We start from the raw sequence: 12,007 nt of genomic DNA, 5'->3' as shown, positions 1-12,007 counted from the left end.
TGTCATGCCATTACCCTCAAAACTCCTCACACGCCTTTGAATTAACCGTGTAGCTTCATAAGCGGAAAGATTACATCTTCCCGTATTGTGCCCGACACATCCACACTCCTTACAGAACTTAAAAATCCCCTCGTAACGAAAGTAGACCCATGATACTCGATGTTCATCAAGATGCAACACCTTATTGCGGCCAGTTCCAAAATTGGAGATCAGATCCCCAATTCTCTAACAAGCCTTGCTAAGATTAACCAGATACTAGATGTCAAATATTGGCTGTGTTTAATTCCTTGTACACTAAGATCATCAGTGAAATACAAAAACAACAGAAGTACAAGAGCAATTCAGACTGGAAAACAAAAGCAAGCTCATACTTGATGCTCAATCAGCTATGTTCAGTATTCATTACATGAAACTCCATACATCTTAGTTATGTAGATGGTAACGCCATCAATCTTCTGCGCACAAATGTTGGACTTGTACTAAACGAAAAATTCAATGAGAAATGAGAAAATAATCCTTGATTCAAATCAAAAGTTTAGTTATCCAAAATGCCCCTTTTTTGATTGAGCTTATATGCTATACCAATCCATAACTTCAGAAACACGCCCTTAACATAAAGTCTCCCTGGAGCACTATAAACCCATTGATTTCAGCTATGCAGCCTAGAGAAAAACACACTGCTGATCAGTGAATGACAGGCTTCAGAGGATGGCCCCTTAGCTGCGGTAGCTCAATATGAGCATCCAAGTCTTCATCCAGCTCACCGATAACGCCTCTGTCAATGCAAGTGCGAACATCAAGACTAAATTATGATGTTCAAAAAGAAGTACCAGGTGAAATACTAATTTTCACCAAGGAAAATGTCAGGGGTGAGAGGGATCAGGGAAGCTAACTGCTAAGTGATTAAACGAGACCCTAAGAAAAGATGTCATACATATTGTCACCCCTGATGATGTACAAACCCAATACAATTTGTTGGACTCCTTCCTGCAATCCAGCAAATGACACATGATTATATGAAAATAAACTTTAAAGTAGTGCCATCGATCAGCGTAAATTGACAGTTATTAGAGACTTCAATGACATCAAACTTCAATATCATTCCTGAACATGGAAGGCAGGGGAAGAAAATCAATCCAAGCAGGCAAGCATCTTGTTTGAAGCCAAACCCTGCCTAATTTTTCTGGATGGAGTAATATGAGTGACAATACAGTATTGCTCAAAATGCCAAATAAATGGTTTTCATATAATAATACATAGTTGCACATAGTGAGTACAGTACAGAATCATATGAAGCATGAAGCTAAACAGTTGGGAAAGTATTAGTATAGGGTAAAAGAGAACTTTTTCCACGACTAAAGAAATTTTAAAAGAGACTGCTAAGAAAATTAATCAAACCTTGGTAGAAAAAACCCTCTCATGTGATTCATCAAGAATTATATTTGTTGCCTGGTCAAAACCTTTTAGGATTCCCTGCATCATTATGAACCACAATAATTAGACATAGATGTTCATAGCACAGTTTTAAACCAACTCAAATCAAATTCAGCTACTGATTCAGGTGTCATAGGAATTAAACTCACCACTATGTTGCGTCCATCATTGGTAATAACTGAAATCATTTCTGCAGGCGAGGGGGATGAGAAAGATTAGCTGTTAACATTTAACATTGATCATACTAAACCATTACACCTTAGCCTAACATTAGTCATAAAAAGGTCATTAACTTAGCCAGCTTTCACTCTTTCACATGGTGATGTAATAAGTAGCCCTACTGTCACTCAAAGACACATCCATTACACTCAAGTCTGTCAATGGAAACACTTGGCAGCTAAATAAAACAAGCACAATGATTCAGTTCACCTACGATCTACAAGAGGCTCAAGTCCAGGTCCAGTAGCCATCCTGCAAACTCCCAAGGCCAACAATCAGCTCAAATTCTCTCAAGAGTAGCACTGCATCACAGGTAAAAAAGGATTAGCAAAAGCCATATAGAGGAGAATAAAGACATGGAAATATAATCATAGATTCCTCTGTCCCCCAAAGATAGCCAATTTGCCACAGTTAAAACTTCACAAGTTGACCATAAACTCTCACCAGTAGGCAGTATGTACGGAAAAAAACCGCATAGGATCTTTTCAAATTCGTCTCAATGTGTACTCTTAAAATATCATGAACTTTTATGATTTTTATCAATACATAAATAAAAATACTAATGGTCAAAGGTGTATCTTGGAGACCATGAAAAATCAGATGGACAATCCATTGAGGGATGGAGGGAGGATAGAAGTGCAAGTAGACATGGAAAAATAACCAATTAGTCTACAAATACAAGGTACCACGGAAGAGTCACAGTGGAAAACAAGATCAACTACTACCAACTGCTCATCCTCAACTCATGAAATCCCGCTATCCTTTTTGTTTTTTTTCTCCTATAAGTTTCTGGAAGGCGGAAGACAAACAAGTCTTGAAGACAATGAACAAAGTTTGCGCTAGCATCAAGAACCATATCTCCTACTAACATTAGCAAATCAAGAATGTCTTAACAAAGATTTAAGCAATAATTGAAAAGAGAGTAATGTTTAATAAGAGTGATAAAAAAGAAGTTGAATAATGTTAGCCATAAAGAACTTTGAACAAAAGACTAATGCTATATTTGTGCCGATCCCTACAGGCTACAATAGTGAGCTCCATTTATTGACGCTGACAATTCCAAAATCTTTAGAAAAATCACAATTTCCAAGATCCTACAATGGTCGCGAATAGTGTGTTGTAAATTAAAACTCAAAGGACAGGCAGGCCTCCTTTTTGTAGCTGCCTGCTAGTATGGTGCTATCTCTGAAGCCTTGAAAACAAGGACACAAAGAGAAATGGGTCATCAAAAGAAGAAGAGAAAGCATGTCAATGAACAAAACTCCTACAAACTATACAAGTTTAATGGGTCCTTAAAACTACAATGTTTAACTGAATAGCATCTAGAGATCATTAGTTATTCCAGCTTAAGTTATCTCTGAAACTCCGTCAAAACAGCAACGTTCACCAAGCACTTAGTAGGAAATCACAACAAAACTTTGTTCGCCGCGTAATGTACTGAGACTGCTTCGAAGGATTTTCCCATGAAAAGTATTCAGAACCCATAACAGCCAAAAGTTACGTAAAAAAGAACCCTGAGGAAATACCCACTACAGATGAGAATCATCAATATTTGCATAAAAGAAACCTAAACAATCAGCTGATACCAACCAGTTAGCACAATGAAAAATAAAACATATGTAGAGGGAAAATTCCTCTGAAATGAAAGGGTCTTCTTACATCCTCTTTTGGATAGAATATCCAGTTCCTATTTTGTCTATTCCCTGGAAGTTCCTTCCTTTAGAACAATGGTATCAACTAGCTCGGAGTAGAATTGATGAGCAGAAGAAAGAATGAACACAGAAGCTGCCAGGAACTTCACTAGGCAAAACCATGGAAGTTTATGGAAGGCAATTTGTCAATCATGAAGCTTGTACGTCATTAGAGTTGTCTTGTGAGTCTTCAGGTCATATAGAAGCAAGCCCAACAGCCAATATATCATGAAGTGATACGGCCTCAAGCCTCCCCTTCATTTATGACTCGCCTTTTCTATCAATTATTTGTTCCGCCACCAACCCTCTACGCTAATCCCATTTTGTAAGCCTATTCTTCACACATAAGTAGTAAAAAGAGATTGATGGAAAACGTTCAGATGAACTGATTTGGGTCTTGTGTTTCCAGAATATACAGAAAGCTTCACTAGTTATAATGTCTGCCATTACGATTTTGATGCGATGCCACAATCTTCTCGCTTGGAAAGATTTCTAAGTACTAACAGTCTTTTAACTGGATATGCATGAATTTTGTGTTATGGCAAAGGAGGGACTCAATATCTTTCTCATGCTCTTAGCATAGTTGGTACTTGGTAGTCGTTATTTTACAATTAGGAAAGATGTTAATAAGGTACACAAGATTTGCATTTGCTCAGGCCCGTCCCTGAGCCACGGCAGGAGGGGTGGCCGCCCTGGGCCCAAAGGATAACAGGCAATTCATTTCAGATTTCCAGTCACAACACTTCAAAAATTGTTTTGATGAAACAAACAAGATGAAATGAACAATCGCATGAATATATGTGCATCTACAAATTGTAACATAAATTTTTTTTGTCATTTAATTATATAAAACAAACATGAATTAAGAAGTTATACCAAAAATTCGAACCATAAGTTTATAACATGTAGATTATCCCTAAAAACGTGAAAAAACATACATGACATAAACAAAAAATAAGTTGAATACATGAAACAAACACTAACAACAGCATAAAATCAATCGCATGAATATCACATGAAGTAGATCTTAAAGTCGCAAGAAATGAAATTTCACATGAAAAATCGCAACAAAAGATCGTCTAAACAATTAGTTTCATCTAAGGGAAAAAATACCCGGGACGAGCTTCAGCAGTTCTTGAGCCTCAGAATTCCATGAGTAAGGGAAGTTGAGAGGTTTCTAAAGTGTAGGGTTGGGACTTGGGCAGGGTGTTGTACAACTATATACCCTATCGGGGCGTTTGGTACGAGAGATTGGGAGTTTGGGGATTAGAGGATGGGATTGGGAATGGGAGTTAGAAGGTGGGAATTTATTAAATATATCTCAATCCCTTGTTTGGTATGTTAGTGGGATTAAATAGGGAATATATTGCTAAATTACAAATTTACCCATTTTAATGAAGGATAGCAAAAGAAGAGCAAGCAATATTGTGAAGTATATTTTAATGAAGGGTAAATTTGTCTTTTAACATAACCAAAAATAATCCCCCTCCCTAATACCTGCCCCCCATGTCTTATTTTGGTGGGATAAGAGGGGTTTTAATCCCATTCCCCTTCACATGGGAATTTAGATATCCCCTCAAACAAACATGGGATATCCCCTTTAGGATTTTTTCCACTCGAAAAAAAGTACTTCTTGTTTTCACGTTTGTCAATGCAGTATTTTAACTATTAATATCTTCAATTATCAACAACTAAAAATTATAAAAAGTTGATATTAAAAAAATTCACATTCAAACGAATCTAACAAGATCCCACATGACTATGTTTTTTCTGAAATGTAAATAACCAAAGCTAATTAAAATTTAAACTGTGAATAGTAAATACTATACAAATGTTGCACTTATGTAGAAACGGATGAAGTACTTTTTTTCGAGTTAAAAGACACATCTTTAGGGTAGAATTTAGGTTAAAAAAATAATGAAATGAATACTAACCACGAATTAGCAATGAATACTAACCACGAATTACAAACATATATCTTGCAGTGAACGAAATGAGGAATACTAACCACAAATTCGGCAACTGAATCCACGAACGGACTGAGGAATACTAACCACGAATGAAAAGCCACGAACGGAATCCGGCGAGTACAGAATAGTCACGAACGGAATCCGGCGAGTGCAAAATAGCCACGAACGGAATACGGCGAGTGAATCCGGCGATTAAATCCGGCGAGTCTGCTCGTGTTTGGGTTGTTCGGACTTGGGAGGCTTGGAAGCCTGAAAATTGTGGGAAAGAATTAGAGAAAGAGAGGTTTAGGTTTAGGGTTTTTTTAATATATTTAGTATTTTAATTTAAAATTTATTATAATAAAAAAAAGTAAACAGATGGATAATGGGTCAGGTGATTAATCGGGTGGCGGGTGAGAAATTGTCACCCGCATCCTACCCGATCATCATTTGGTTCACCCGTCACCCGCTCTTCATCTGTTTATTTTGGGTTTTCACCCTTTTATTTAAACAGGGTGGAGCGGGTTACTGGATATCCACTGGATATTGCCATCCTTATTTTGGTCACACAAACAATAAGCTGACTTAAAACTGTGAGAAAATTGCTGCTCTAGAACAAAGGCTATGGGGTCAACCTTTTCTTAGTACAATGTGTTAATTGTCTCGTACGACAAGGAGAGAAACTACTTCTTTTTGGTCAGTCTAATTGGGGTAAATGTAGTCGCAAACAATGGGCTAACTTAAGGAGATCGCAATTCACTATTCTTCCATAACAAGATAAAAAAAAGAACTGTTAAGACCACCATATTTTGCCTAAAAGATGATCTTAATCAACAGATTGATTCGCCAAACGACATTAACTCTCTTCTTACTAATTATTTCGAAGAAAGATTCACTTCAGCTACTACTAATGCTCGGATAATTAACCTCAAATTTGTCAAGCCTTTTGTCACCGAGTCCGACTTTACTAGTCTATTAGCATCATTTTCTGATGATGACATAAAAATCGTGTTCTTTGATATGAACCCCCACAAAGCGCCAGGATCTAATGGCTTTGGAGCCAAAAAAAATTCAACTTGACTTCAGTATTTTTAGGTTAGTTATGTTATTTTCATTTCTTATTTCTGTGAATTCTCTTTTTCTTATTTTAGTTAGTTGATTTTCGTAATTTATTCTTTGTCTTTGGATTTACTTGAATTCGTTTTTTTAAATTTATTTTGTCTACTAACGAGCTAACAAAATTTGTGAGTTGTGTCTTCGTGGTCTAAAAGCGTACAGGTCGAAGTTGCGCGTTTGAACAAATTAGGGGTAATCATAAACTTGTCGAGAGTACACTGCCCATCCATTGTCCAATGGGTCTCATACGCTGCATAAACTGTAGCTCGCTGCCTAGCCCGCTGGTTGGTCAGTGTTTGCTGGTTACCACACGATTCTCTCACGGAGGAGCAGACCCTCTCCCTCTCACCCACTACACCACCACCATAGACCGGCCAAAGCATCCACCCCATCTTCAACCATCCTGCTCGCCGCCCAGTACCATACCGCGCTTCTCCATCTTCAACCATTCTCGTACCAGCCACGTCAAAACCTCCACGCTCCCACTCTCATCGGAATCCCGCCGCACAACCAGCATCCCTATCTCTATACCTTCTTCGCGTCTTCACTGCCACCACCAAAACCGGAACCCCCTTTTCCCCTGATTCTTTCTATCGTTCTAACTCACACTCTGCTTCACTCCATCAAAATTCACAGACAACCACCAAAAACCGGGGCGCCACCACCGTCCACTCGCCATTGACCATCGTGTCCAGCTTCCATCTTCTTTGGCCAAGCCACAAACCTTTTTCCCCTCTGATATTTTATTTCTTCTTAATTCTTCCTTTTTTTTTTCTCCCTTTTTCTTTTATTTCTTCTCTTTATTCTATTTCTTCTCTTTCTTTTCCTCTCATTTATATCAGTCCGATTGTTTTTCTTTTTCCCATGATCATCTAATTTTTATTTTTTTCTCTCTTAAATTGATGATTGTTGTAGGATTTCTGCAAGTGGCAACAAAAATGGTTAAGTTAGTCTTCAAGAATTTATGCAATGTGATTTTTTAACTTATGTGATACTTCAATTGGGTAGTAAGCTTTTATAAATGTATTGTTAATGTTCTTGATATGACTTTGAATTTTTTGCTTGAATTTCTATTTTGATGCCCTCTTCTAAGAATCTTTTGAACACATTGATTAAATTTTTGGATTGTTGGACTTTGTGTATGGTTTTCCTGATGTGTTCTGGCTCTTGGTGGAAGACTTTGGCTGGGGTTTGATTTTGTTCCTTCTCTAAACTAGTTTGTTGCAGTGAGGACACTACAAATTCTAGCTTGGGGGAGGGATATTCTATCCTTTATTTGCTTTCTAGTTTAGATTTTATTATCTTCATAGGATGTTGCACGGTTTGTGCCGCTTATTAGGAGTGGGAGTTTACGTGTAACCAAAAAGTTATAATGCTTTCTTAGTTGTATTAGCATATTTCAATCATATTAGATTTCATCTCATTGTAGTTGCATCTATATATATATAGGACTATTGCTAGTAATTTTTGAGAACTTTGTTGATATTTTACTACAGTTCATAAGCGTCACTCATTTTGTTCATGATACTTTGTAGCACAATTGTTTCACAACTGGTTGTTTGTGGTAAGATTGATTGATCTCTCTCTGGCTCGATTTAACGTTACTATGAAGACACCTAACAAAAGTGAGCTTCTGTGCCTAATAGAACTGACGTATCTTTGTCAGTACTATTTTCTATTTTTTCATGTGTGATTAGTTCCTTGGTGTTGCATTGATCTTGACTTTGTCTTGGTACTCTTTGATATTTGATAGTGCATACATTTTGATATGATTGAGGCGTTTTATTTCATAATCTTAGCTTTAGAGTTATTCTTGTTTTCATATTATCCTTCTTCTAGCCCCGTTGAGCCTTTTCTGACCATGTTTGATTGCTTGATACGTCACATTTGTATATAGTTTTTAGATACATTTTGATTGCATTTAGAACTCCTTTTAGAGCATTTAGGTGCATAATGACATGAATTACGTACGTTGTGCTCTATTACTCACCGTTTGCGTGTTTTGATAATTTTCAGGTTACTTTGATGCAAATTGATTATGATTACCTAATATCAAGCCTATTAATCATTGAAGATGAAGATCTCTTGCACAAGGATCACAATGAATCCGTTTAGGACAATTTCGAGTTAGAATGAAGCAAATAATTAGTGAAAGAAGTGTCAAAACTGACACCTGTTCACTATTTTGACCATAACTTTTGATAGAAAATTGATAATCAAGAAATTCTAGTTGGTTTGGAAACTATACTTCAAGGGCTTTCCAATGATATGTCACAAGCCCCCATCCGACTTTTGGTTTGACAGATACAACCTTCACAAGTTGACGCAAAATCACAGTTTTCTCGCCCGGTCGACGGGGCGGTTTCCCCCGACCGGGCGAAATGAATTTTTCACCATGATGGAAGGCATGTTAGCCCGGTCAACCGGGCGAGAAAGGAGCCAAAATTACTTGTGCGTCCGACCGGGCGAATTTTCCTTTTTTGTCGTAGAAGTTGAATCACCGTCGCCCGACCGGGCCGTTTTCCGGGACGGTTATTTTTGCCTTTTTAGCCGGTTTTATAAAAAGTATAAATAGGTTTTTAGTATTTTCGATTAGACTATCTTATTTTCTACATTTTTAGGGCTAAACACTTAGTTTTTCTCTCTCTAGTTTTATATGAACTTTTACATTTGAAGATTATAGAGATCGTTGAGTTCCTTTTCATTGTTCTTCAATCATTCGGTATTCCTCTTTACTTTCTTTAATCTAATGAATTCTTTTACATTGATTATGTTTATTGAGTTTATTATTATCATGAGTGAGTAGTATATTTTTAGGGCTTAGAGAGGGAAGCCATGTTTATACCTTTTTTTTATTGTGGTTTGATGTTCTTCGATATTTGGATTGAATTAGAATAACTCCTGTTGATTTGTTATGCTTGTTTAATTCATGTAATTTCGCAATATCATGAGTTATGTTTAGCTAATAAGAATTAGAATCGAAAGATCGTATTCATTAGAGGCTTGTTACAATAGGTAGGTTTGATTATGTTAAGCGACCGTACTGACATATGTTAATCTAAGAGTTGTTAATGCCTGACCAAAGATTAACGAAATACTTTATTTATTCAAACCTCAATCCAAGTATTGTTGAACTATATTGTAGTCATTAGATTGGTATAAGCATGGTGGACTGATCAATTGCCCTAGGTTTTTAATTATTTATAAACTTATATCATTTTGTGTTCTAGTTTACTCTAGTTTAGTTATTAACTCTTCAAGCGATTTTCTTTCTTGAAGTAGTTAAATAATTGACCATAAATCTGTAGAACTCCTCTCCCTATGGATCGACCCGTATTTGTCAGTTTCTGCTAAACAGACACTGTGTACTTGCGGTATATTTTAAAACCCATCAAGTTTTTGGCGCCGTTGTCGGGGAGTCCGCTAGTTTCTATAGCTTTCTAATTAATTATTTGAACTATTTCTACTGTCTCATTGGAACTTCAAGTTCCAACCGAGGCTATCTCGCTGCATATTTTTCTTTGTTTCTTTTATGTCCAGGTCTAAAAGAACAGGTACTCTAGTTCCAATTGATCCCGATCTTGAGAAAACCCTCCAGCAACTCAAGAAGACACAAAAGAAGAAAAAGCAGTCTGCTAATCAGGGAAAAATCATGGAAGAACCAACAGAATCAGTCATCCCTCATAAGTCATTGAAGTCTTATGGGGTACCTAATCCTGGCAATGTTTCGACAGGCCCTACTATGCCTAATATATAGGCAGCCAACTTCGAAATCAAGCTTGCTCTCATTAATATGATCCAACAAAACCAATTTGGCGGGCATCCATCTGAAGACCCTGCAAATCATTTACAACGGTTTCAACAACTCTGTCGTACCGTTAAGCACCAAGGGGTCACTTCTGATCAGTTGAAGGTCATGGTCTTTGAATTCTCAATAAAGGATAAGGCACAAAAATGGCTGAATAATGTTAATGAAACTGAGTGGAGTGCTATATCTGACGCATTCCTGAAAGAGTACTACCCTCCTACCAAGACTGCAGAAATAAGACATAAGCTTGCTACCTTTTCAACAAGAACCCGATGAAACACTGAAGGAAGTATGTAATAGGTTCAAGGATCTGTAGAGAGAATGCCCACATCACAATCTGGACAAGTGTTTCATCACCCAAGCATTCTACAATGGTCTACAACCCCATATTAAGAGTACATCTGATTCATCTGTAGGGGGAGTCTTCTTAGATAAGGAGGTGGATGAAGGGTATAATTTTCTGGCCAACTTAGCAGCGAATGATCATAGTTCTTCCAGGACTATTACAAAGAAAAAGTTGGATGCTGATGCATATGCCTTGTTGTCTTCACAAGTATCCTAGTTGAGCATGAAGATGGACTCACTGAAATCTTTGCAGTCTAGTACTCCTCCTGTGAGTATTAATGCGATGTCTTCCATGACTCCTATTACTTCTTCCTTTTGTGAAGTGTGTGGTGTACAAGGCCACTTTGGTCATGATTGTTGCTACAACCGTTATCCGAATCAGATGGAGCATGCAAATGTTTTTCAGGAGAGACCTCCACACAACCCATACTCTAACACATACAACCCAGGTTGGAGAGATCATCCTAATTTTTCCTACAAAAACAATAATGTTCAGAACCCTCAACCTATGCCACAAACATCCTACCAACCACCTCATAAAACCCACCACCACATGCTGCTAGATAACAATATTATCAAGGGGCTCCTCAGATTCCCCTCCTAGTTTCAATAGGCCTTCACACCAAGGTTATCAGCAACAAGCTTCTCAGAATGCCAGCTCTCAAGAGCCTACGATGTCTGATCTGATGAAGATGATGGTTTATGTGCAAAAGAGTCATGAAGAGAGCATCAAGGAGTTGAAGAACACTACCAAACACTTGGAGACTCAACTTGCTCAGGTGGCTGAAAATAATGCACAGAGGCAACCAGGTCATCTGCTGGGGTAACCCATCCCCAAGGAGACTGTCAATACCGTTACACTTTGTAGCGGCACTATTTATGATGCTCCTCCCATGCCCATTGATGATGCTGCTCTAGCAAGGAGAAAGAGGTGGTAGAGGAAGAAGCGGAGAAGAGTTCGATGTCTGAGGTCGAACTAGCTAAGGAAGATCAGACAAGAAAGCGAAAGGAAAAGGTTTCTGAAACACCTATTTCACCAAGGCTACCTTTTCCCCATAGGATGCAGAAGTCGAAGGTCGATCAACAACTTGGTAAGTTCTTGACTATGGTCAAGAACCTTGAGGTAACAATTCCTTTTACTGAACTTATTTCTCAAGTGCCTTTTATGCTAAGTTTTTGAAAGACATGATTACTAAAAAGAAAGACTTTGGTGGGGTAGATCGAGTCGCTCTAACTGAAGAGTGTAGTGCTTTTTAAAAATAGAACCCCACCTAAGTTGAAGGATCCTGGTAGTTTTTCCATCCCTTGCCATGTAGGTGCATTATTTATAGATAAGGCATTGTGTGATTTAGGTGCATCTGTGTCTGTCATGCCTTTGTCTGTTTGCAAAAAACTGAATATGGGAGCACTTAAGTGCACTCAAATTATTTTGCAAATGGCCGATC

The 12,007-nt window shown here is 37.7% G+C and overlaps 1 protein-coding gene and 1 non-coding gene across 5 annotated transcripts; both read right to left on the bottom strand.

The window, feature by feature from the left end:
• Positions 1-347: 347 nt before the first annotated feature.
• Positions 348-5,598, bottom strand: LOC104905730 (sm-like protein LSM8). 4 transcript variants are annotated; one of them, XM_010694341.3, is made up of 6 exons: positions 5,353-5,598; positions 1,868-1,955; positions 1,584-1,624; positions 1,399-1,473; positions 935-987; positions 348-775 (listed from the first exon to the last, which is right to left on the bottom strand). In XM_010694341.3, the coding sequence occupies exons 2-6, from the start codon at positions 1,902-1,904 to the stop codon at positions 685-687; spliced, it is 297 nt and encodes a 98-aa protein (XP_010692643.1). In that variant the 5' UTR covers positions 1,905-1,955; positions 5,353-5,598; the 3' UTR covers positions 348-684. The 4 variants fall into 4 exon arrangements, with proteins under 4 accessions (XP_010692643.1, XP_010692645.1, XP_010692642.1 ...); XM_010694343.3 differs by having other exon boundaries at positions 5,399-5,598; XM_010694340.3 differs by lacking the exon at positions 5,353-5,598 and adding an exon at positions 4,458-4,615.
• A 4,850-nt stretch (positions 5,599-10,448) lies between these two features.
• On the bottom strand, positions 10,449-10,556 carry LOC125494543 (small nucleolar RNA R71). The gene has a single exon (XR_007270790.1). It is a non-coding gene; the product is annotated as a small nucleolar RNA R71 (small nucleolar RNA).
• Between the last annotated feature and the right edge of the window lie 1,451 nt (positions 10,557-12,007).

The sequence above is a fragment of the Beta vulgaris genome, chromosome 1 (genome assembly GCF_026745355.1).
Source record: "Beta vulgaris subsp. vulgaris cultivar EL10 chromosome 1, EL10.2, whole genome shotgun sequence".
Lineage (NCBI taxonomy): Eukaryota > Viridiplantae > Streptophyta > Magnoliopsida > Caryophyllales > Amaranthaceae > Beta > Beta vulgaris.
This window is presented reverse-complemented; position numbering and strand designations above follow the sequence as displayed.

Bases quoted from the DNA above. Each gene is read 5' to 3' on its own strand.
- LOC104905730 (XM_010694341.3), bottom strand. From the start codon at position 1,904: ATGGCTACTGGACCTGGACTTGAGCCTCTTGTAGATC. The intron at 1,625-1,867 runs GTAGGTGAACTG...CCTCGCCTGCAG, and splicing joins ACTTGAGCCTCTTGTAGATC to AAATGATTTCAGTTATTACC. The intron at 1,474-1,583 runs GTGAGTTTAATT...ATAATGATGCAG, and splicing joins ATGATGGACGCAACATAGTG to GGAATCCTAAAAGGTTTTGA.